The sequence below is a fragment of the Chiloscyllium plagiosum genome, chromosome 11 (assembly GCF_004010195.1).
Source record: "Chiloscyllium plagiosum isolate BGI_BamShark_2017 chromosome 11, ASM401019v2, whole genome shotgun sequence".
Lineage (NCBI taxonomy): Eukaryota > Metazoa > Chordata > Chondrichthyes > Orectolobiformes > Hemiscylliidae > Chiloscyllium > Chiloscyllium plagiosum.
The window spans coordinates 63,080,588-63,107,463 of record NC_057720.1 but is presented as its reverse complement, the minus strand read 5'-3'; the positions used below and the strand labels follow the sequence as shown (position 1 = coordinate 63,107,463).

General features: G+C 40.0%; 1 protein-coding gene across 4 annotated transcripts in view; it reads right to left on the bottom strand.

The window, feature by feature from the left end:
• The window catches only part of tprb (translocated promoter region b, nuclear basket protein), a 148,337-nt gene extending 122,239 nt beyond the window's left edge, over window positions 1–26,098 (bottom strand). For all 4 annotated transcript variants that reach the window (XM_043699535.1, XM_043699536.1, XM_043699537.1 and 1 more), the window contains exons 1-15: window positions 25,899–26,098; window positions 19,144–19,248; window positions 18,826–18,899; window positions 16,252–16,348; window positions 14,554–14,657; window positions 10,791–10,955; window positions 10,240–10,332; window positions 7,829–7,909; window positions 5,831–5,918; window positions 5,597–5,737; window positions 5,414–5,508; window positions 4,760–4,957; window positions 2,307–2,414; window positions 1,496–1,722; window positions 537–700 (exon numbers count right to left, since the gene is read on the bottom strand). In XM_043699535.1, coding sequence (XP_043555470.1) covers window positions 537–700; window positions 1,496–1,722; window positions 2,307–2,414; window positions 4,760–4,957; window positions 5,414–5,508; window positions 5,597–5,737; window positions 5,831–5,918; window positions 7,829–7,909; window positions 10,240–10,332; window positions 10,791–10,955; window positions 14,554–14,657; window positions 16,252–16,348; window positions 18,826–18,899; window positions 19,144–19,248; window positions 25,899–26,052 — 1,894 coding nt within the window. In that variant the 5' untranslated portion in view covers window positions 26,053–26,098. The remainder of the gene's footprint in view (window positions 1–536; window positions 701–1,495; window positions 1,723–2,306; window positions 2,415–4,759; window positions 4,958–5,413; window positions 5,509–5,596; window positions 5,738–5,830; window positions 5,919–7,828; window positions 7,910–10,239; window positions 10,333–10,790; window positions 10,956–14,553; window positions 14,658–16,251; window positions 16,349–18,825; window positions 18,900–19,143; window positions 19,249–25,898) is intronic.
• Between the last annotated feature and the right edge of the window lie 778 nt (window positions 26,099–26,876).

The following is a 26,876-nucleotide window of genomic DNA, read 5'->3' as shown; positions in this document are numbered from 1 at the left end:
TAAAAATGTGCATATTATTTAAATGGGAAAGATCACAAAACTGTGAGATAAAAGAATCGAAGTATCCTATACATGAAATCCCAAAACTTACACGCAGATGCAGGTGATCGGGAAAGCAAACGGAACATTATTGCTAATTGCAAGGAGAATGGAATATACAAAGTACAATTGCTCAGGATGCTGAGAGGATGTTGTGCCTTGAGGAGAGACTAGTAACGAATGAATATTTAAAAAGCTGCTTTGACCAAGCTGTTCATTGCACCAGTTATTTTTTACCTTTAAATTAGTTGGAAAAAACACATCAGACTCACCACAAAATAACATAATTATAATGGATCACAAGGCCGACTGGCAAATTTTAATTCTTGAACATGAAATTTTACGATTGAAACTATGTTCAACAGCCAAGCCATACTGCAGTTTTTCAGAATCACATCTATTCCACAGAAGGGTAAACCATTCTTGAAATATTAATTTGTTCTATAAAGCAGCATTTTATTTACAATAAACGGTCTTCAGTTAAATGCCACCCTTACCCTGAATTGGAATGGTCACTCCAGTCATCTGTGCAAGTAGTATTCGATACATATCACGCTGCCGGACAATTGATTCTACTAAATGCATTTGTTGAGTCCGTGCTTTACGCAGTCGTTCAAGTTCACTCAAAGCTTCCGAAAGATTCGCTTCAAGTTCAGAAATTCTAAAATTGAAGGAGATTTGCTCAGTGAAGGCTATATCAGAACCACAAGCAGTGCTAATGCTGTTTAATACTGCATGAAATAGGATATATACCTAGCATTCAGAAAGGGATCAGGAGATGGAGATAAACAGATGAAAGGAGTGCTTGTGCAGTTGGTATGGGGGAGGGCAGAAAAAAGGGAGAAAAGAACTCAACAGAAAAGCATTGTTTTAGGAGAAACAAGTTCCATGCACTGCAAAAACTATTTTCTTCCATACTAGGAGAAGCAGAAAGAACAACAACATCTTGAATCTAGCCGAAAAAAGGTAAGGTTCAAAAAAATGGCCTAGGAAGGTTACAGTAATGTCAAAAGTTTGTTGACATGCAAAGATTGAGTGCAAGTATTTAGCACAGAAATGATGGCCATGTGCTTGGATGAATTAGAGAAAGGGGAACAGCTGAGTGCAAGTAAAAATGCAATTTCACCTGCCAATATTTGGTCTCAGCCTCAAATTGGATGCAGGGTCAAAGATAGAGCTAAATATATGTTTTTTTAAAATCAGAACAGACACAACCACGAGATAAAACTGGGAAAACATGCATTACCAAAGCATATGGATATAGAAGAAGCTGAAGAAGATAACTCACATTGTGATGTACATCAGAATATGACAGGAAAAGTCACATACTTGACCAGGAAAATGATCAGAGGAGGTCAAATATATCTAAGATATAATCCTACCTACTGGGAAGGAAAGGAAGAAAGCCAGCAATACCTTGACTAGGTTGTGAGTAACACCATGTTGGAGCACTTACCGTGTTGATGTTTTCTCCTGCTCCTCCTTTTCCTGTTTCTCGGCAAGTTCACGAATAGCCACCAGCAGCTGCTGATTCTGTTGTTGCAACTCCTCAACATTACGATAGGTTACAAGGTGCTGTGTAATGACTTCAGAGGAACTGCTTATATCTGCAGAACTAACCTCATCCTCACGCAGGATATGGTTTCCACGTGCATCCTCCAGTTCCATCAAAAGGATTCTATTCTGAATCACAAACAAATGGGCTTAACAGTTCAAGATGCAGAGCAGTCAATATAACCATATAAAAGCAAATTAGTGGGAATATTGGAATCTGAAACCAAAAGAGAAAATGCTGGAAAATCTCAGCAAGTCTGGCAGCATCTGTAAGGAGAGAAAAGAGCTGACATTTCGAGTCTAACTGACTCTCTGTCAATATAACCATGTGCTGTGTCAGATGCATTTCTATTAGTGAACATATAGCAACAATGCAAGAGAAATACATGTAAGCAAACAAGAAAATGACATGTCCATTGTGCACCTGCAACGATGCAAAACAAACTGCAGTAATCCCAAATATTAACTTTTTCCTCCCAAGGTTTCTGTATAGAGCAAGATGAATGCATATGTCTATGCAAGTTGGCACACATTAATTGATCCTAACTGTTACCAAGGGACAGACTGGGGAAATGAAACACAAACCCTTGCCAAGTATCAATCTCGTTTGTATATTCCACTCCCTTATCACCATTTGGGAAAATGGCTATGATCCTTGCTCAGAAAAAGCATAATACATTTGAAAGCAAAACGTACAACTTTTAGTTACCAACCTGTTGAGAGAGGTCTGCCACTTGCATTTTTAATCTCTGGTTCTCTCTGGTGAGCAATGAAGAATGCTTATTTGCTTGATCAGTGTCTTTTTGTAAACGGCGAATTTCCTACAGAGGAAAGTAGGTTTTACCAATACGTTGAAATTCAATGTACTGACATTTCTCAAGAAGCTGAGCGAGTCATCAGTTGGAACATTTATTTTTAAAGTTCAAATATTTTGCAGTAAATTGTGAAATGCACTTTTAAAAATATAATGAGTCCAAGATTATCACAATAAAGGGACACTGCAAAATCTTCTGTAATCTCTTAACATGGATGTCGATACATGGTCAAAATCTAGGTGAACTGCAGTACAGGATATTTGACTAACAAAACAATAAGTATTTGTTTGCTTTTAGATTTTGTTGATTCAATATTAGAGAAAAGGTTTGAGGTTGTTTTTATTGTGTCTAATCTCTTTATGCTACATTACTGACTTGCATAACAACTTCACCAATCATATAAAGAACTTGCCAAGTTGGTTACCACAAAATACAGAATATAGTTGGCTTTTATTGTCACATTAGATAAACAATTGGATTGCTGAGAAAAATGAATAAACATCTATAAACATTTATATTTTGGATACTGTCTGTCTGTCAGTACAATTCCTTCACTTGCAATCATTGTTTTGATCCTACAGCTGTGGATGGTGCAGTTTCACATACGTATTTACACTTGGACATCAAAGCCAGTGACTGCCAAGAGTTCGGATTACTAACAACACTAGGAGGATGGGAGCAGCTTCAAGTCTGCTCCACCATTGAAGATCACATCTGGTCATCTACCTCAAAACCATTTTCCTATACGGGTATTATATTCTTTAATGTCATTTGTTTCGAGAAATGGATCAATTTTGATTTCCAAAAGGTTTAATAAAGTATCACACAAAGCTACTGAAGATAGAACCCAGGGTGTTGATGCAGTACTTTAGCATCAAGAGGGAGGAATGGCGAACTTACAGAAGACAAAAGTTGTGATGAAGGAGGCATTTTCAGGATGGCAACCTGTAACTAGTGCAGTGCCACAGGGATTAGTGCTGGAGCTAAAATTATTTCCCATAAATAACTACAGAGGGATATAGACAAGTTCAAGTGGGTAGGCAAAAACTTGGAAGATTGAATACAATGTGGAAAAATATTAAGTCATGCACTTTGGCAGGAAGAATAGAGGGACTGAACATTATGTAAAGGAGAAAGGCCGCACAGAGGATTTGGGGGTCCTCATGCATGAACCACAAAATGTTAGCACCGAAGTTCAGCAGGTAACAGGAGAGGCACAGACTACTGGCTTTTCTTCCAAAAGGAAATGGAGTATAAAAATAGCAAGATCTTGCTGAAACAGCACAAGGGACTGGTCAGAACAGACCAAGAATACGGAGAGCCAGATTTTGTCCTCCTGACGAAGCAAAGAAATACTGCTCATGGAAACAGTGGAGAGAAAAATTTCATGAGGCTTACCCCAATTATATAGGGATTTTGAAGGGAAGAGCACTCAATAGGGAAGCTACAGCAAAACTGACAGTTTCGTCTGAATACACAAGAGTTGCACGTGGCGATCCTACACCACCTCATTGCAACAGACTCCAAAGAAGGTATCGCTCAGGAAAATCAATTTTACACACTTGAAACCCTTCGAAAAACTATTTCAATTGGAATATTCCAAAGAAGTAGCATTAGTCAGGGAAGGCCAGACTACTACATGCTTTCTAACTGCAGAGAGATGGTCAACAGACCCTATTACTACCTCACACCTTCAGATCCCTTCTTTCATCAAAAATGAAATGCAGAAGTGGCAATCTGCAGCAGAATACCACTCCTCCAAAAATGCAGCCCATTGGTTTCACTTGTGGGAGAGTTTAGAACCAGAGGGCATAATCTCAGACGAAGAGATTGCCCATTCAACACAGATGAGAAGTCATTTCTTTTTGGAATGTAATGAGTCTTGAATTCTATACCTCAGAGGGCTAATGAGGCCAAGTTGGACACATTTTTAATTAAAAGAGCATTGAGGGTCATGGGGATATGGCAGGAGTGAGGTATTAGATTACAAATAATCTTGCTGAATGGCAGAGCTGACTTGACGGGCCAAATGTCAAGATTAGAGTGGTGCTGGAAAAGCACAGCAGGTCAGGCAGCATCCGAGGAGCAGGAAAATCAACATTTCAGGCAAAAGCCCTTCATCAGGAATTGATGGCCAAATGTCCTCCTTATGCATCTGTCTTATGGCTTTGAACATCCAATGCCCACTAAGAATTCCAAATATTCACTAAAGTGAATGAAGAAATTCTTCAACACCTCAGTCTCATATGGCTTTCAGCTTAGTTTGAGACTTGATTGCAGACCCCAAACCCAAAGGAGATAAAAACAAAAGAAAGCTCATCACATCTTCAAATTGAAATTTTAAGAGTTACCTTCATAGCATCTTCTAGTTTAGCAGAGAGATGTGGTACAGCCTTCTGCACCCGCTGATATTCTTCCCGCTGACGCCTCAAAAGAGGAGCCTTCATTTCCACTTCTTTCACAATTTCAGCCAAATATTTGCTGACTCTCTTATTTTCCTGTTTTGCTAGTAGCAATTGGTCTTGGGCTTCTACATATCCGTTATATAACTATTCATGGAAACAAAAAAAAAGTGTATTTATGTATATCACCCATTCTAAAGACCAAAACACTCAAGATAACAATCTTCTCAATTTCGTAACCACATGTAATTTGATCAATAAGCACTCATCAACTTAGTATATTAGTTGTTAAGTGCTAGAAGAAGCAATCCCCAGATTCCAACGACAGTAATATAGCAATGACAATACTTCATTCCGTCAATGGAAGTGGTCACAAAATCCAAAACTTAATAGCAGTATTAACATTTTAATAGGTTTGCAATAGACTGAGGATTTGATCATAAATGAGCTTATTTGGCTTCAGCTTTGATTGCGACCACAAAATTCCTGGCACTGCGACAATGAAAGAGGACCTTCAATGGATCTCAAGAAAAGCACAGGCCTGGGTCAGTTATTTGAAACTTTGTAAAAAAAAAAAAGAGATGACTGACACTAACATCATACCTCTGTAAGTTTCATTCCAGGCTTTACAATCTTAGCAACAGCTGCTGCAGTGGGTGACATAGCTGAAAGTTCTTCTTCTGAAAGGATGGCCACTCCTTATAGCAGAAATTACAAACGGTTAGATAAGAGAGAACAGAACATGTTTTATGGAACAATCACTCAAAATCAAACTAATATCTGCACCTTTACGTTTTGTAGCTGACAGGAGATGGTTAGCATTTTCCAATTCTTTTTCAAGTTGGTTGATCTTTTCATTCAGCTCAGCAACGATTCTGGTCTTTGAGGCATCGACCTCAATCAGTTGATCTTCAGTGATTTTATGGGCTAAAACAAATAACAATTCCAAAAGATGCTTAGTTTGACACCTAATTTACAACACCAACAAAAAAATGCCATCGTTTGATGTAGCAGTCTAACCTTCATTTGCTTGTTTCAGTAGACTATGAAGCTCCTCAACCGCTCTGGTCAGTTCAGTCGCCTTTGCCTCTGCATCATCTGCAGAACCCTGCAATTCAATAAAAAGACTGTATTCAGATACTACATACATTTAAATACAGACAGACAATCTCTGCTTTACAAAGATAGCAAAATCACATTTAAACACTTTGGATGGACAAACATATTCTAAGATTGGTCAAGGAAAATAATGATCAAATTTAGTTATGAGCATCATCAATAATACGTGCACTACCATTATTCTTTTCCAACAGTTCTATTTGATAAGTGTATCATGCCCATTTCTGTTGTGAAAATGATGAAGTAGCATATGGCAGACAGTAAAGTTTAGAAGGATTACTGGACCCAAAACATTAACTCTGCTTTCTCTCCACAGTTGGAGCCAGACCTGATTTTTTCCAGTGACTTCTGTTTCTGATTTTAGCACGTACAGTTCTTTGTTTTCTTGGTTAGTGTGCAAGGTATTACTGCATTTTTGATAAAAACAAAAGTTACTGACAGTCACTGCAAGTTGTGATTACATTGTTGCTGCGTTCAAGCACAGAAGGAGGCATATGTACAGGCTGGCATCAGGAAGTGTATATAATTAACCTGTCTTCAGCATCAGGTTGTTGACTGGTTTGTGGGATTGTGACCAGTTGTGGATGCAGGTGGTCATCAACCTTACAACACAGATTTGACTCCTGGATGGCTGAACAGCTTGTGGGTGTTCATGCTACCAAAACAAGCATTTAGATGGGTGCATGGGCAGGTGGTGCATCTTCCTTTCCAGTAAAATACCTATGAAATCAGTTGATCTTCCCTTGTCAGTTGCTGCAAGCTAAGGGCTTTGACCAGTAACTAAGAGACCTGGTAGTTAACATAACAAACTGCTTGTGCATCCTGAGAGGTGAGAAGAACCTGGAGAAGAGAATGAAGATCAGAAAAATTTGGAAACATGGATTATCCTGGCAAGCCATGCGAACCTGGGGTGACTCAATTGAGTCAAACATATTTTTTTCCTTCCACCCATAGCATTGTTTTGCCTACCTCAGTCTGTTTGCATGTGTGCACTAAAGGGGCATGATGGAAATACATCCCGGGAAGTTACTTGAGTGGAACTGAGAAATAAGAAAGGGATGATCACCTCATTGGGATTGTATCGTGGTCCTCCTAATAGTCAGAGGGAAATTGAGAAACAAACTTGTAAGGAGATTTCAGATATCTGTAAGAATAACAGGGTGGTTATGGTAGGGGATTTTAACTTTCCAAACATAGACTGGGACTGCCATAGTGTTAAAGGTTTAGATGGAGAGGAATTTGTTTCGTGTGTACAAGAAAATTTTCTGATTCAGTATGTGGATGTACCTACTAGAGAAGGTGCAAAACTTGATCTACTCTTGGGAAATAAGGCAGGGCAGGTGGTTAAGGTGTCAGTGGGGGAGCACTTTGGGGACAGCAACCATAATTCTATTAGTTTTAAAATAGTAATGGAAGAAAGACAGGCCAGATCTGAAAGTTCAGGTTCTAAACTGGAGGAAGGTTAATTTTGATGGTATTAGGCAAGAACTTTCAAACGCTGAATGGGGGCAGATGTCAAATTCAGCATAAATGTAAATATAATTTAATGATGAATTTGACAGTGCACTCACACTTGCTACACGAAAGGCAAAAAAAGGAGCACAGAAGGATAAAATTAAATATTTGTGAAAAGACGCGAAAGGCTGATTCACATTAATGTTTTATTTGTACTTGATAATGCTGCAGATAGAAATAATGAACCACTAAATAATCCGTGAGTGAAATAATTCATCTTCCTGGTTTAAAATCCTCCCTCAAACATTTCAGAATGGTATTTTGCCAGTGACTGTGTAAGTGAGAGTTACATAATGTATAGTTATTTAAACTATATTAGCTTCCAAAGCATTAAAAGTGTCTCTTAAAAGAGCATAATAAGCTGTACAAAAACAGAAAGTTTACCTTGTACAAGTTTGACAACTTCACATGGGCATTCAGTTCATTTCGAAACCTTTCCTCCATGACTGCTGACTGCTCCTTAGACTAGGAAAAGAAAGCATGCGAGTTTTTTTTTTAAAAAACATACACTTGCAATTGATCATTTCAAAAAGGAGCTGAAGAACTGGGTTCAATTATTTTTCATAATTTATCATTTTGATTTGATTAAGTTTTTTGAAATTTATTCATTCTGTGGGGTGTGGGCATTGAGGCCTGGTCAGCATTTATTGCCCGTCACTAGTTGCTCTTGAGAAGGTAGGGGTGAGCTGCCTTCTTTAACCACTGCATTCCACGCTGCGAGTTGACACACAATGTCATTTAGGAGTGAAGTCTAGGATTTTGACAGAGTGACAGTGAAGGAATGGCGATATATTTCCAAGTCAGGATAGCCAGTGGCTTGGAGGGGAACTTAGAAGTGGTATTGCTCCCATTTCTCTGCTGCCCTTGTCCTTCTAGATGGAAATGGTTATGGGTTTGCTGTTGCCTGAGAATCTTTGGTGAATTTCTGCAGTGCACATTGTAGATAGTACACACTACTGCTGTGTTGGTGGTGGAGGTAGAGGATGTAGTAACTACTCAAGCAGGCTGGATGTGGTCTTCTTGAGTTCAGGTTTTTTTTCCTCTTTATTCATTCACAGGATGAGGGCATTGCTGCGGGGCATCATTGTTACCCATCCCTCACTGCCCAAAGGGTAGTTTAAGAGTCAGGAATTACATGTCGGACAGACCAGGTTCAGATGGCAGTTTCCTGTCTAAAAGATATTAGTGAAACGAGTGGAGTTTTTTCCAGAGAAATGGTAATGGTTTCACGGTCATCATTAGACTCTTAATTCCAGATCTATTTTTAAAATTGAAGTCAAATTCCACCATTTGAACCTGGGACCGCTGAACATTTCCTGGATTAACAGTCCGGTAATAATACTGCTAGGCCATTGCCTCTACTAAATAGGCATATTTTGCTTAATTGTAATTAGTTGTTAAATAGTTTCTTTAGGACAAAAAATCCAGATGGCTTAGCTCAACAAAACATTTTTGACTTAAGCTTTTTTGGCTACCATTGCTGAAGCTAATGTAAGCTTTGGTCAAGACATGCACGAATGCTTAGAGGTTAAGTTATATTATTCAAACACAACTATCTTTAAAAAGATAACAAAGTCTACCCGATGACGAAGCGGAATAGGTTATATGGTAATGTTGAGCTTTGATTTATTTTAGGTGTTGATCATTACTGCTGAGACAAACTTGGTTTTTGTAATTGATGTTATTAATACGTTTTGAAAAACATACCAAATCACTAGGAGATGACATCTTCTATGCAGAGGTGCAAATTGTACATTGGTGTTACCTTACCTAAGTAATGATCTAGTCAGTCAACTAAGAGAGACAAACTGTTATAATCCTATAACCGATTAGCATGTTAAAGAATCAGTGAGAATACAGTAATGAATGATAGTATCAAGATTTGTAGCTCAGGCTGACGTTCGTGAACCTTCCAGCTTAGCGAGCAAACCTACATCCAGTATAAAGATGACCATTAAAAAATTTAAAGAGAGAATAGACTACCTAGGCAATTTCAGAATGACTGTGAATTGCCCATGCATGAAGGAAATAAGAACAACGCAGGGTGCATGTGATCATAGAGTAGATAGTGGATATGCTTAGTTTTAATAGCTCAAATGTAAAGTGCAAGCATCACAAATACACCAAAGGAGGGGGTCTTTGAAATAAGGAAGGGAGGGAGAAAATAATGAATCAATGATGAAGATAGAAGAATTTCAGTCAGTAAAACAGAATGAGAAACCTACGCTCTGTCACTCTGTTGAAAACTGGCTTTCCAACATGGATAGGCTGAAAACCACTTGTTACTTAATTACTTTTCTTTTTCACTTGTCTTTATAACTTCAATTCTGTCCCCACTTGTGAAAATGCATTTATGCCCAAAAATGGGTCTTGTAACCACGTGAACATAAAATGGTCTCAATCTTAGTCTATAATTATTAATGCAGGTATTATAAATAAGTTTAAAATTCAACTCCCAATTCCCAAGAAGCCTTAGAAATACCATCACAGACCAAATACAAGACAGTTCAAATTTCATCTACGCTGTATAATTTGATCTTTGTTGCTGTTAAGTTCCACAACTATAGTGGATTGTTTGCAACCCTCAGTGCTTAAACCATGAAAACTGAAAATTAAAATTTTACAATATTAGCAGACCTGAGAAACTTGATCCATTGAATAGCTGTTATTTCAATTCTTGACAAATTATCTTGGAACAAGCAAAACAATCAATAACAGAAAATAGCCATTAAACTGGTACAACATAACCAGTTTTGAAATACTCAACTTTATTGCAGAATTGGAAACAAACTAACCTCTTTCAATTTACTCATTAATTCCTCAATTTGCTTCTCAAAGTTTTCCTTCGTGACTTTCAAAGTCTGCATCTGCTCATCCATGCTGCACATCTGCAAACGACATTAGAATCAACACTTAAGAGCAGAGTCCTGCCCCGACATCGGGTCAAGTATTGTTCGAAATAAATACAAAAATTTGAGGTGTCAGGCCAGCTCAGTTAGTGCTGTTTGCCGTAAGCCAGATGGGATCATGCCTCATCCTAAATTAAGCACAATCTAGAGCATGTACTCGATCAGCACTCTTTTAAACAAATTTTAAACTGAGAACCTTTCAGCCCAATCTGGTGGACATAAGATTTGATGACTTTACCAAAGAATAGAGAGGACACTCCTGTCAACAAACATCGATCCCCCACCAACATCAAAAAAAAACTTGAATGGCCAAAGTCTTCAATTTATGCGACCTTGATGCATCCAAATGTCCATCTATTTACAAAAGCAAACCTTCGGAGGCCCCTCACAAACAAGAGATTATGAATAAATTATGCAAAATACTAGATATACATTACCTCATCTTTTTTGGTCTCTAGACTGCATCTGAGTTCAAGAATTTCATTGCTCTTTTCACGACGAAGCTCAAGTAGCTCATCAGTTTTGGTCTTTAATTCTGCATTCAACCAACTATTCTGGTTCGTCAGTAACTCCTTTTCCTGTTCAAGACGTTTTTCACGATACTGCAAAGAAATCATAGTTTTATGACCACTTATTTGGAATATCTGGTGGAAATACAGCGACATTTGATTGTTGATATAATACAGAAGAGATCCTCTGACAAAACAACAATGACATTAACAAACAAATTCAGAGCAGGAGTGACCATTTGGCCCTCAGGCGCGCTCCATCATTCTACAAGATCATGGTTGATTCAACTGTCGTCTCAAATCCAAATCCTCATTTACATTAAATTCTAAACAAATGTCAAGCTACCTCTGCCTTAAAATACCACAATGCTTTAATATATTGGATTATGTAACTAAGCACATACAACCAAGAGGGGTACCCCCTTCCATAAATTATTTATATGTCAAGCCCAAATGTACATACAAGTATAGTTGTATTTCAGACAAAACCTAACATTTGTACTGATAGTTACTTTGCATAATCTTGGATTTGCTCCAAATATGAGTGCTTATTATATATTAACGAGTCACAAAATATTTTTACCTATCCACCCTATACAACAACGGCATCTCCCCATCACAAAATATTTCATCTACTTTCAGCTAACAATCAGTTCAATGATTTTGTGTATAGAATTGTTTTCCATAGTCTGCTCAACATCTCTCGATAGCTGAAATACCACACAAACATGAAGGTGAGAACTATCAAAAGAATACTCTAATTTAGTTCCAGCTTACTGTCAATCCTAGAACTTGTTTCAAATTTTGCAACACAATGCAGGCTCACTGGGATAACCCAATAGCACTCTATTTCCACCTCTTATCCTTAGGAAATTTATTTCCACTTCGCCCCATCTTCAGAGATGGGCAGAACAAGAAAAGTCACCAGATTCTATTCTGAAGCAGTAGCAATGACCCTCCGTTGAGACAGGAGGTTCAGATTCATGTCTCATCTGTCATTAAGGTGTGTTGCAACACGCTCTAACAGATTTATTAAGACTTTTCAGGACAAAATAAGGTCAATGTTGCTTCAAGAGATGCTGAAAGATAGGCTGCCCGGCCACAAAGAATATCTACTTCTACTTGCCAGAAAAATACCAGATAGTCTGCAACATTGTTAATTCTTATTTATCCAGGATAAAAACTAACCAGGATCACAGCAATTGTGGCCAGACAGGGCCAATTGAAATAATGAACTTATGATGAACAATAATAAATTTACCACGGAGTTACAAAAGATGGACACCGATTAAAGCATTGTGGGAAACAGAACCCAGCCTTGACCAAAGTGACTGTGCTAATCCACATGTTGCAGGATCCAGACAGGTTGCAGTTGCCACAGTTTGTAAACAAACTTGACAGCTGCAGACCCTGCAATACAGACTTGAATTTGGACGTCAATGGGACAATGGAATGCTGCCCTCTGGACAACCGGGAGCATTGGGTCATTCGCTAGATACCGAGGCACCTAGCACCCTTCTTTGGAGCGGCTACATGCACCCAGCACCTACCATAACGGACACCAAACGGCCACTCTGCCATCAATGTGCCAACACCTGGTTGGGTCCGATTGATCAGGGTAATCAAACCTAATCAATGCATTGGCAGATCCTCAAGATCCTCGCAAGAGGGCGTGAAGACTCAGTAGAATAACAATTGGGGCAAAAACCCACTCAGCACAGTAATTTGAGAATAACTACCAAAAGAGAAGGCATTTCCAAGACCATCAGAAGTAGTAGTTATCACCATGTGGAACCTGGCCAAGTTCTACTATGGTGGTATAAGATCATACAAAGTTAAAGCATAAGATAGTTTACAGTGTTTATCTTAAGTTTATAGTATACTTTACTGTTCTAAAATTATGTTCACTGTTTTTAAGTGTCGACTCATAGTTCTTTTTGATAAATATAAAAGTGTAAACACACAGTGTGACAGGCACAGCACAATCCGCCCACAATCCGCCAACCATAGTCTGCACATTCTTCAACTTAATGCAAAATTTAAGCAATGCTACTTTGGCCTCAACAATAACAGGATCTCTGCCAGTCAATACATAAACATACCTAATAATTTGCCTCAATTTGTTTCTTTTTAAACCCGCTCCCCATACTCCTTCAATGTGGGTGACTGAAAATCTCAATCATAAGTGCAAACTACATTTGAGCATTCATAATCCTCTTAGTCAGCTCTCAACTGACACATGATCAATCTCTCATTCCAACAATGTACAATCTAGAACTAGTCAGTGGGGCTGTTTCCTCTGTCTCTACCCTGTCAAGCTCGTCTGCTGTTTTCATCCATGAAATCACTCAAACTTGAGACAGTTGAACTCAGGTTGTGATGAGACAACACAGTCAAGCTAGGAATTAATCCAGTAGACTTTTACTGCCCTAACAAGGCAAGCATATTCTCCCTTAAATATGGAGACCAGAACTCTCTATTTTCACAGTATGACTTGCTTAAAATACCTAAATTTATCTTTTATCCTGACTAATCCTCTGTTCTTGCTCATACATGTTCAACTCCATTACTGCTCATCTTGCATATCAACTTTGAGCATGACATCTTTTTAAAAACCTTTTCTGAAATTCACATCCACTCTTCATCTACCACAAAACTAATTTGTCAGTCAATACTTTTTTTGTAAAATTATGTTTGATCATACTGTAAGTGGATTGCTGAAACGTGCTTTGAAACCTTAGCAATTTCAGTGTTGGTGCACTGCAGGCTTCCAACTTCTCTCTTTCTTGAAGTTGTGAAATGTCCAATTAACTGGGGTGGCTCCAAGCTTGAAGGAATTTTGGAAAATCATAACCAATATATCCAACATCTCTGTAACTACCTTTTGGATGCAGACTACTGGATAGAGACTGACAACTCTGAAACATGGCAGTGATATGAATTACGTTAAGCTGCTTTCTTGACACTTCATCTACTCTGCTTCTGTAATTTACACAACATTTAGTCAACGTTTCTGTCACTCCCCCATTGCATCAAGTAACGTACACAATTACTGCGTCCAAGAAACAAATTTCTTTCAGCAAATCCTTTCATATGGTTGTAAACTGTGTCAATGCTCCACATAGTCAGCCCAACCTAGAATGCAATTCTGACTGCTTGATCCAGTTCAGTTAGAGTACAGTGGCATAAAATCATGCAAGACAATGACAAAAAAAGTATGATTTTCTATTTTAGGGCTTCAAAATTAGAGGTTAAGTGCCATTTCTAAAAATCCATGCATCACTGAATTTAAAACATAATTTGAAGACAAAGCGGATGTTTCAAGCTATAATGACTGACAGATTGGGGGGCACGGTTAGCACTACTGCCTAAGTGCCAGGGTCCCGGGCTCGATTCCAGCCCCGGGGGACTGTCTGCAGAGAGTTTGCATATTCTTCCAGTGTCTGTGTGGGTGTCCTCCGGGTGCTCCAGTTTCCTCCCCACAACCCAAAGTTGTGCAGGTTAGGTGAATTGGCCATGCTAAATTGCCCAGTGTTCAAAGATGTGTAGGTTAGGTGCATTAGTCACGGGTAAATATAGAGCAATAGGGGAATAGGTCTGGGTGGAACTTGCTGGACTGAAGGGCCTGCTTTCATATTGTAGGGATTCGATAATGATTCTATGAGATAAAGCAACTTTACATTATACTCACCTTAACAGAGACTTCTGATACCTGAAATTCATCAAGTTTTAACTGAAGATCTATCTTTGCTGAATTTGCTTCGACAAGTTTATCATTGAGACATTTCAAATCCTCTGCAAAAACAAATATTTAAATTCACAGGTCAAGATTTCTCCAACATTCCATTTAAACGTTTTTGATAAATTGAAAACAAGAGAAGCAGGATCACAGGCATACAAGAACATTTTCACCTGATCCACTTCCTAAAATTCAAGCTTTCATTAGGTAAGTGCGAAATTAAACTTTTTTCCAGAAAATATTTTGATAATTTTAAAAATTGTAACATTGGATCATCAACTTTGAAATGACCTGCACATTAAAGGCTCAAGATCTTCGCAGATCCTCTAATGATATTAGGAGGTTGCTTAACTTGATTCAAGTGTGCCAGCAGCATTCGGTTCAGGGGTTGGTGGTCTCTTTGGATGCAGAGAAGGCGTTTGATTGGGTAGAATGGCCGTTACTTTTTTATACCCTGGAGCAATTCGGCCTGGGTGCAGTGTTTACTAGATGGATAAGGGTTCTTGACAGTGATCCTGCCAGCAGCGGGTTCTCAGCCATGGTATAAAGTCTAACAATATTTACACTGGTCGGGGCAGTTGGCAAGGTTTGCCCCCTCATCTTTGCTTACCACACTGGTGATTGAGCCATTTGGTGGAGGCCATTCGTGGAGATCCTAATACAGCTGCCTCAAAAAGTAGTGTTGAATGTGCGTAAAATTACACTATATACGTATGATGTTCTTATTTTTCTTTCGAACCTGGCAGTCTCAGTGCCTTGTTTGATACACTGTATTAATTCATTTGGTTCTCTCTCAGAATAAAGATCAATTTTTCAAAGTCAGAGGCTTTACCTATGGGGGGGGGTTATGAGAATACCTGATGTGGAAGGCTCCCCTTTCAGTGTGCACACTTGGGCCTCTCTGTTACCCCTAGTTTTGATCAATTATTCAAGGCTAAGTTTGTTCATTTGTTTGACAAGATTAAACGAGACCTTCAAAGATGGGGGTCCTTCCAATATTATGGTTGGGTCGACCCAGTCTCATTGCTCCAGAGTTTGCCAAACTTACCTCCCTTAGATGCACATGGGAAAAAGCTTTTTAAACATTCTCACTTTTTGTGCGAGTACTGGGTGTCTGAGAATCCCCGGGTCTGTCAGGATGGCATAAGTTAATTATGGAACACATTCCTTTAGACGTTCTTACAAATATGGTCACCAAAAAACGGACAATCTTTACAAGACATGGCATCCCTTTTTGAATTATTTGGAAACAGATATGTCCGCCATTTTGATTAAGGCTTTCATTGAGCCATGATGGTTTGGTCTGATAAACCTAATGCCATGACAGGAAGAATTTCGAACAAATATGTGTTTAATAATTGATGCTCTCGAAGGTTGAGAGCCATGGTCTTGTTGCACTGAGCGGCATTACTTATTTATTTACTGATTTGTAACAAGTGTAGTTTTGATTTATTTTGTAGAGTAGTATAGCAAAAAGCTTATTGTTGTTTTTGTTACTATGATGCTATATTTTCATATTTTTGTAACTTCCTAATTTTGTAAACAAAGATTTTTCAGAAAATATTTTTAAAAAGGCTCAAGATCTTCACAAACATATTGCAATTTTTCAAAAAGGTGAACTAAATTTAAAATCAACTTATTAACACATACCATTCAAGCGTTCCACTTCCTGTGACCGACGCTCAAGTGTTCTCACGAGTTCTCGTTTTTCATTATCCAACTCATCTTTTGTGCGTGCAAGTTGATTCTGTTTTACAATTTTAAAACATCAAGTTAGCATTCCATTTTCTTTTTATCTTGACTAAATTGAACCAAAAATTGAATGGACCAAACATTTAATACTATGGCCCCAAGAGGGGGTCTGATGCTGGGAATTTTATGGTGATTAGCTCGACTTCTTGACTCCAAAGTCCGTCCACCATCTAAAATGCACGAGTCAAGAGAGTGATGGCATACTCTCCACACTTACCTAAATGACCACACATCCAATATTTGAGAATCCAAAACCATCCAGGAAGAAAAAGCAAACCAAACATTTGCTTAAATTTGCTGTCCCTCCACTGCGAATGCAACAAATATCTTTACAAAATGCACTGTAGCAACTCTCGAAACTCCAACAACACAGGCATGCAACCTCTATCACCGCAGAACAAGGGGCAACAGTGGAAACACCAGCTGCAAGCTCTCCTTCAAACCTCCTTCCATTCTGGCTTGAAACCAAAACACAGTTGCTACATTGTCATTGGATCAAAATCCTGAAGTTCCTTCTCAGCTTTGTACATTCATTTTATCAAAATGGACTGCATCAACATCCCATAAAAGCATGAAAACATGAATATAAAGTATTACCATTTGCTAAACATTAGTCAGTTATGTCCCAGCAATTCATTTGGATCCCCCTGTTTTATTATGGACTATGGATAGGTGCTCTTACATTTCAAGTTTTCACATCTTTCCAGATTCCGATTCTTTCAAAGGTTTATTCCTTTGCCAATGTGCTTCCTTACTCAATTCTTTCATTGGTCTAATTATTTTCATTGTACATCCCTTCTCACCTGCTGCAGTTCACAAAGAGCATATCCTTTTGGTACAACTGATTCACCTTACAATATCATTGCTGTCAGAGTCCCATGAAATATACAAACACTTCCAGCAGAGGAGCCGGTCATTTGGTCCATCATTTCCAAAAGATCTCACCAGGCTAATTACATTACACAAGAGAATATACTGTTTAAATGTTGAGTGTTCTGCCTCGACCACACTTTAATGCAGCAAATTTCAGGCTCTCATCATTTTCTGAACTAAAACACCGGTCATTAACTCTCTCTCAATGTTATACTTCTTATCTTAAATCTACACCCCGGGCTTAGTGACTTCCTTTACTAATGGAAAAACTGCTTTCCTGTACGCATAACTCATCTTACACATCAGGTCTCCTCACACACCGCAGCTCAATTTTAATTTTCAAAATATAGACTGGGACTGCCATAGTGTTAAGGTGTTAGATGGAGGGGAATTTGTTAAGTATTACAAGCAAATTTTCTGATTCGGTATGTGGATTTACCTCCTAGAGAAGGTGCAAAACTTGACCTATTCTTGGGAAATAAGGTGATTTGAGGTGTCAATGGGGGAGCACTTTGAGGCCAGTGGGTATAACGCTATTATTTTAAAACAGTGATTGAAAAGGATAGACCAGATCTAAAAGTTGAAGTTCTAAACTGGAGAAAGGCAAATTTTGATGGGATTAGGCAAGAACTCTCAAAAGTTGATTGTGGGCAGATGTTTGCAGGCAAAAGGATAATAGGAGTCCAGAAACAGTATATTCTTGTTGGGCTGAAAGGAAAGGCTGGTAGGTGTAGGTAATGCTGGATGACTAGAGAAATTGAGGGTTTGGTTAAGGAAAAGAAGCAAGCAGCAGTGCTCCAAAAGCTAGTGCTTCCAATTAAACCTGTTGGACTATAACCTACTGTTGTGTGATTTTTAACTTTGTACAGCCCAGTCCAACACCGGCATCTCCAAATCATGGCCTAAATGGTATTGAGCAAGATACACTCAGTACATTTCCTCAGTACCCAGTCCTCCTCTTCTGTCTTGCAGTAAGCCTTTCTATTCTGCCAGCACTTCACTAAGCAGCAGGTGTCCTGCAAAGTGCTAAGTATGAACTGCACAGACTTGTGAATGCACCACTGTGCTCAGATTGCCACTCAAGGTCCAGAACAGACAGCTTGGAGTTGCTCCTGCAAACGTGGCCGTCCAACTGCTATGAGACTCTAGAATTTCCCACGTGGTACAGGATGTGCAAAGCCTCAGCCTGTGCTCTTAGACAAATGTCAGCTGAAGAGAATGTGATCCTCTGCTTTTTGTTTACTCTTACTCCTGTTTAAGTATAAACTGGAAACAATCTTCTTGCTGTTAGTTTCAAACAACTAGAACCCCATAACATCTTCAAACAACACTTTGATACGGTTAAGGATGCTTTCTTGTTCAGAAGTGAACTTTACTTACGATAAATAATGTATGTATTTTCAGCAAAGTAATGATCTTTGCCCTAATAACACTTGTAATCTAATGTAACTTGTAATGACACATCCCTTTAATCTTGGGACATGTTACACAATCAATTCACCTACTTGAACAAGACAGGTTACCTGTGATTATAACAACTCAACAAGCGTAAAGAGGCAAATTCCCAAAGAGGAGAGATTGTTTGGAGACATCACATACCTCTACACTGATCAGTTTTTCCTGGGCGGATCCTAGTTCCTCATTTTTTGCTTTGATTACCTTCAATTGCTCATCTACAAAAATGAAAAATATATTGCAAACATCAAGCAGTCCTGAAATATCCAAATAACCATCTTCAGCAACTTTTAAGCTATAATGAAGCAAATACAATTACTTAATACTGGAGTTGAAAACACCAGCTCTTTTCTGAAAGCTGTTTCTTTTAAAACTAGCCTTTAATATACCTGGTGTCACAAACTTCTGTCAAAAATTGTTTAGAAATAAAAAATTGCCATTTTTCAGATTTAATATACTTACTAAGTGCAGAAACTTCCTCACGCAGCTTTTGACATTCCTGCATCTCAGACACTAACTTTTCTTGCCCCTGGGTGAGTCGTTTTTCCACTTCAAAATACTGTTGCTCTGAAATATTAAACAAAGTAAACTGTATTCTTTGCAATTGTCACAGCCCATTGATTATATAGGAGATAACTGGCTAGTATGGGTGATTTAGTGAGATGCAATAAATGTTGCATTTTTCTAGAGCACAACATGTTTACCACATAAGGTACCAAATTCTAGACAAAAAAAATCATAACTTCGAAACGAATCCAAGCAATTAATAACAAATCACTTCAGAAAATATAATCAATCAAGGTTCCAAGCTAGAAATAATGAAAATGATTTATTAAAAGTAACCTTAAGTAAGTAAATGCAAATTCAACTTAAAAACAAAATAGCAGGCATGATAACTTTTTGCAAACCAAGTAGAATCCAATAAAAGTCATTATTTCCACTTTCCAAAACAATTTTCAGGATATGGGCATCACTGGGAAAGCTAGTAGTTACTTCTAAATTACTGGAAAAGGTAGAGAGCCTTCTTGAGCTATTCACAGTGGTTTGATACACAGGATTAGATTACCTACAGTGTGGAAACAGGCCCTTCGGTCCAACAAGTCCACACCGACCCGCCGAAGCGCACCCACCCAGACCCCTACACTTACCCCTTCACCTAACACTACGGGCAATTTAGCATGGCCAATTCACCTGGCCTGCACATCTTTGGACTGTGGGAGGAAACCGGAGCACCCGGAGGAAACCCACGCAGACACGGGGAGAATGTGCAAACTCCACACAGTCAGTCGCCTGAGGCGGCATTTGAACCCAGGTCTCTGGTGCTGTGAGGCAGCAGTGCTAACCACTGTGCCACTGTGCCGCCCTAAAAGGAGCAGTCTAAAAGTTGCAAAAGGACTCTTAAAACAACTACGTTAGTGTGGCACCAGAATCTCACAGGCCAGTTTGGGTAGAAATGTCTTTGCCTAATGAGGACATGAACCAGAGAGGCGTTTACAACACTTGAACAGCTTCATGGCCACTTTGACCAATATCTGTTTTTCATTCAGATTTTTTTTTCCAATTTAAATTCAACTAAAGTGTTTGACAAACAATAATTCAAACATTAAAAGGTGGCATGCATGGATCTGCACACATACTTCCTCAGGACACCAGAAGAGTCACACAGGCAAGTAATTATTGTTAAAGCAATTACAATTGCTATAATAGCTAACTTATGAACAGCAGGCCATCAAAAAAAAATTACACCCAACATTGTTAATATATTTTGGTGGTGCAAGTCCAAAAATTGACACTGGCCAGACAGTAGATTAGATTAGATTACATTACAGTGTAGAAACAGGCCCTTCGGCCCAACAAGTCCACACCAACCCACCGACGCGCAACCCACCCATACCCCTACATTTACCCCTTACCTAACACTACGGGCAATTTAGCATGGCCAATTCACCTGACCTGCACATCTTTGGACTGTGGGAGGAAACCGGTGCACCTGGAGGAAACCCACACAGACACGGGGAGAACGTGCAAACTCCACACAGTCAGTCGCCTGAGGTGGGAATTGAACCCGGTCTCCGGCGCTGTGAGGCAGAAGTGCGAACCACTGTGCCACCGCGCTGCCCACGAAACTTCCCGTTGTTCAAAAATGAGAGATTGGATTTATGCTATGATTCCTTGGGCAGGGAAATAATTTATGTTTAAATGGATTAAAATATTTTGATCACCACAATGCCGGACTACCACACTAATTATTGTTGCGACGTGGCAGTCTCAACTGTCACTAATTTTGATGGTATTAGGTAAGAACTTTCAAAGGCTGATTGAGAGCAGGTGTTCACAAGTAAAGAGATGGCTGGAAAATGGGAAGCCTTCAGATAGGAGATGAGAGTCCAGAGACAGAATATTCCTGTTAGGGTGAAAGGAAAGGCTGGTAGGTGTAGGGAATGCTGGATGACTAAAGAAATTGAGAAGTTGGTTAAGAAAAAGAAGGAAACATCTGTCAGGTATTAGACAAGATAGATCGAGTGAAACCTAAGAAGAGGATAAAGGCAGTAGGAGTATAGAGGGAAATCAGGAAGACAAAAAGGGGGCATGAAATAGCTTTGGCAAATAGAGTTAAAGAAAATCCAAAGGTTTTTACAAGGACATTAAGGACAAAAGAGTAACTAGGGAGAGAATAGGGCCCCTCAAAGATCAATAACGCAGCCCTTGTGTGGAACTGCAGGAGACAGGGGAGACACTAAACGAGTATTTTGCATCAATATTGACTGTGGAAAAGGACACGGAAGATATAGAATGTAGGGAAATAGATGGTGATATCTTGAAAAAAAAAACATCCATATTACAGAGGAAGAAGTGCTGGATGTTTCAAGAAAGTGAAAGTGGATAAATCCCTAGGACTTGATCAGGTGTACCTTAGAACTTTGTGGGAAGTTACAGAAGTGATTGCTGGGCCTCTTCCTGAGATATCTGTATCATCAATTGTCACAGGTGAAATGCCAGAAGACTGGAGGTTGGCTTATGTGGTACCACTGTTTAAGGAAAGTGGTAAGGAGAAGCCAGGGCAGTGAGCCTGATGTCAGTGATGGGCAAATTATTGGAGGGAATCCTGAGGGACAGGATATACATGTATTTGGAAAGGCAAGGACCGATTATGGATAGTCAACATGGCTTTATGCGTGGGAAATCATGTCTCACAAACTTGAGTTTTTTGAGGAAGTAACAAAGAGGACTGACGAGGGCAGAGCGGTAGATGTGATCTATATGGACTTCAGTAAGGCGTTCGACAAGGTTGCCCATGGGAGACTGGTTAGCAAGGTTAGATCTCATGGAATACAGGGAGAAATTAGGGCGGCACAGTGGTTAGCAATGCTGCCTCTCAGCACCAGGGACCCAGGTTCAATTCCCGCCTTGGGCAACTGTGTGGGTTTGCACATTCTCCCCATGTGTGTGGATTTCCTCTGGGTGCTCCAGTTTCCTCCCACAGTCCAAAGCTGTGCAGGTTAGGTGAATTGGCTAGGCTAACTTGCCTGTAGTAATTAGGTGCATTAGTCAGGGGTGAATGTAGGGGAATGGGTCTGGGTGGATTGCTCTTCAGAGAGTTGGTGTGGACTTGTTGGACCGAAAGGCTGTTTCCACACTGTAGGGAATCTAATCTAATCTTCCACAAACTAGCCATTAGGCCTGTGACTAGTGGAGTGCCACAAGGATTGGTGCTGGGTCCACTACTTTTCATCATTTGTATAAATGATTTGGATGTGAGCATAAGAGGTATAGCTAGCAAGTTTGCAGATGACACCAAAATTAGAGGTGTGGTGGACAGCGAAGAAGGTTACCTCAAATTACAACAGGATTTTGATCAGAAGGGCCAATGGGCTGAGAAGTGGCAGATGGAGTTTAATTTAGAAAAATGCGAGGTGGGAAAGCATCTTGGGAAAGCAAATCTTAGCAGGACTGATACACTTAATGGTAAGGTCCTCAGGAGTGTAGCTGAACAGAGACCTTGGAATGCAGGTTCAGAGCTCCTTGTAAGTGGAGTCGCAGGTAGATAGGATTGTGAAGGCGGCGTTTGGTATGCTTTCTTTTATTGGTCAGAGTATTGCGTGCATGAGTTAGGAGGCCATGTTGCGGCTGTATGGGACATTGGTTAAGACACTTTTGGAATATTGCATGCAATTTTGGTTTCCTTCCTCTTGATAAGATGTTGTGAAACTTCAAAGGGCTCAGAAAAGATTTTGAAAGGATGTTGCCAGGATTGGAGGATTTGAGCTATGCGGAAGAGGTTGAATAGGCTAGAACTGTTTTCCCTGGCGTGTCTAAGGCTGAGGGGTGACCTTATAGAAGTTTATAAAACCATGAGGGGCATGGATAGGATCAATAGACAAAATCTCTTCCCTGGGGTGGGGAGTCCAGAACTAGACGGTATAGGTTTAAGGTGAGAGGGGAAAGATATAAAAGAGACTCAAGGGGCAACTTTTTCACACAGAGTGTGTTACGTGAATGGAATGAGCTGCCAGAGGAAGTGGTGGAGGTTAGTACAGTTGCAACATTTAAAAGGCACCTGGATGGGTACATGAATAAGAAGAGTTTGGAGGGATTTGGAGGGTGCTGGCAGGTGGGACTAGATTGGGTTGGGATATCTGGTCAGCATGGACGAGTTGGATTGAAGGATCTGTTTCTGTGCTATATATCTCTATGACTCTATGTGGTCACATCTTGGATGGTTGAATCTGTATATCTAACTCAGGTAAGTTTAATACTATATATTTTTTTCTGTGTAAATTAATGGAATTAAAGGAAAAGCTGAATCAGATCAGGATTTTTGCATCTGTGGACAGAAATGTTACATTGTTCAGTTTAAAATGGCAACACACAGAGTACTCTTAATGAACCCAACACCTAAACCATTAGCAACCAGTTTCAATAAGCCAAGCTTTCCACTTAAGAGATGTGTTTATATTCAGATGGGTATACAAATAGGAAGTGTTTACAGGGATGTGGGCCTAGTGCTGGCAAATGGGTCTAGTTTGGTTTAAGATAGCTGATTGGCATGGACATGTTGTGCTGTGCATCTCTATGACAATAACGCAAAGGGAAAATGAAACTTAATCTGTTTAAACGTGATTTTATGTAATTGTGAAATAGATATACATACCCATTTCAACTTAATAACCCTATTAACAAACTGGATCCAGTAAAATATGATTAATGCTTGGAAAGTGTTGAATGATTTAAAGAAACTACAAATTATAATACAAGTGCACAATCCTTTATCCAAAATGCTCAGGATCAGCGGATTTTCAGAATTCAAATTTTCCTAATTTCAGAAAAAGTGACAGTTTGATGGTGAAACTGTGGTTAGCGCTGCTGCCTCACAGCACCAGAAACCCGGGTTCAATTCCCGCCTTGGGCAACTGTCTGTGTTGAGTTTGCACATTCTCCCTGTGTCTGCATAGGTTTCCTCCGGGTGCTCCGGTTTCCTCCCACATTCCAAAAATGTGCAGGTTAAATTGGCCACGCTAAATTGCCCATAGTGTTAGGTGTAGGGGAATGGGTCTGGATGGGTTGCTCTTCGGAGGGTCGGTGTGGACTTGTAGGGCCAAAGGGCCTATTTCCACACTGTAGGGAATCTAATCTAATCTAAATCATCGATGATGGCAGGCATCTTGCCAAGATCATCCCGATACCACTTGTCACTTTCGAACAACCTCAAAACCTTAAACACACCATTGTTTGCAGCAAACTACCCAGCCGTCAGGCAACATCGACCACAACCCACACAACCCTGCCCGGCAACCTCTACACGTCACATCATCGACATGGATACGACCGCCACACATGGGAACAGCACCCACCACGTACACAGCAGATAGTCATGTCACTCAACCAATGTTGTTTATTGTACACATTAAAGGCAAAGATGCTCTGTGGCTCGGTGTATTGGCGAGACCATGCAGGTGCTACAACGTGATGCTACAACAACAGATCAATCGACACCACGCAACAATCACCAGACAGCAACGTTCCCTCCCAGTCAGCAAACATTTCAGCAGTTAAGGGCATTCAGCTTCCACTCTTCAGGTAAACGCCCTCCAAGGCAGTCTTTGGAGATACACAACAATGCAGAATCACTGAACAAAAACTGATAGCTAAGTTTCATACCCATGTAGAAGGCTTCAACTGTCATCTTGGGTTCATGTCGCACGACATGTGACCCCACCACACTGTTCTGTATCTGTAAAATCTTTCTTCATAAATTGTTATGATGTCTCTACCTTTATTAGGTCAGACAGTTGTGGATTACTTATTACTTTCGTTAGATCCTTGGCATGCAAGTCTTATACCTATCAGGTTTAATTAGAAAAAATAACATGAAAGGTATAAGAGTCAAATATAACTTCAAAGAACTGCAAATGCACATCAGAAGCAAGGGCTGGGGCTCAGTGAGTGGAGCTGTATCTGTGAAGCAAAATCAGAGTTAACATTTCAGGTCTGGTAACCCTTTCTCTGATTTTTCTTCACAGATGCTGCTGAACCTACAGGGCTTTTCGAGCAGTTTCTGTTTTTGTTCCATGTTATTCCAGTCATTTTGGTTTGTCTCCAGCACCTTATTGTTAATTTTTTTGTAATTATCTCTCTGCCTCATTTAATCAGATTACAGGCCATTCCTTCAGCTGTTATTCAGCTCTTGACACTTTACTCAGACCATCTAACACCCTTGGTCACCTGAACAGACTTATTATTCAAATCACCATTCACACCATTTGTATGATCTTCTGATCTCTCTGCCCTTGACTCCCTGCCCATAGATCCTGTGTTCTGTACTTCCCTCGCATTTCATCTGATGAAGGGGCTACACTTCAAAAGCTCGTGATTTCCAATAAACCTGTTGGGACTATGACGTGGTGTCGTGTGATTTCTGACTTTGCCCACTCCTCTCCACCCCTGGCACCTCCTCATCCTCGTTTCTCTCCACGGATGTTGTCAGATTTGTTGAGCTTTTCCAGCAATTTCTGCTTTTGTTGCTGATTTACAGCTTCCGCAGTTCTTTTAGCTTTTATTAAACGACACAACTTATTTAAAACTGGCGCCTTAAGAGGCACACAAGTTTCAGTGTTGGCAACGCGAAACATAATCGTTGCACACAACATGATGGTCGAAGTGAGGCCTACCTCCCTCCAGCCCCTTGCCAAACGTGCCGATCCACCCATTTTACTTACCGCTGTCAATTTTAAAACGTTCATATTTAGCTTTCAGGTTAGTTACGTCCGCTTCTTTATCGGTGATCAGCTTTTCGAGTTTGGCCACGGTCAGTCTGGGGAGTTTGGCGAGTTCACTACGATCAAACAACTGCTGCAAAACATCCGCCGCCATATTACCGTCTGCGCCAGCAACCACCTCTGATCCGCAAACCTAACAAGCTGCTTGTGTGACGTTGGAGCATGTCACGCTGCGCCCAGCCCTCTGGGAGATATAGTCCCACGCAGCTTCGCTTGCCCAGGTTCCGACAGAATCAAAACTACAAAACTCAGTCGACACTGTGTTGGGCCTTGTACACACTTGCTGCCCCTTTCCCTCCGACCTCTCTGTTCCATCCCACGTCACAGAACGCGGGAAAGCCCAAAAGCTCAGCGACGGTATGTACTGGGGTGAGGAGAAAAAGGAAAGAGCAGTAATTCCGGGAGTTTTTTTTTTGTGGTGTACACTTGACTGTAATTTTGATATGCGTTTCGAATGAGCCATAAATCTGGAGGATGTGTTGTTTACCACTTTATAAATTCCTCCTTTGGAAATAGAACCGGCCTGACTCAAGGTTGGGCCCTTCGGCCAACCAAGTCCACACTGACCCTCCGAAGAGCAACCCACCCAGACCCATTCCCCTACATTTACCCTTCACCTAACACTACGGGTAATTTAGCATAGCCAATTCACCTGACCTGCACATCTTTTGGACTGTGGGAGGAAACCCACGCAGACACAGGGAGAATGTGCAAACTCCACACAGACAGTTGCCCGAGGTGGGAATTGAACGCAGGTCTCTGTCGCTGAGGCAGCAGTGCAAACCACTATGCCACCGTACTGTCCAAAGGAGTTCTGGGATTTACAAATTAATCACTCGAAACCTGCATCCCCATTCAAAGTGATGAAAGACTTAACAGCAATCTGGGTTTGTTCAATACTTGGCATCAGTTAAGAGT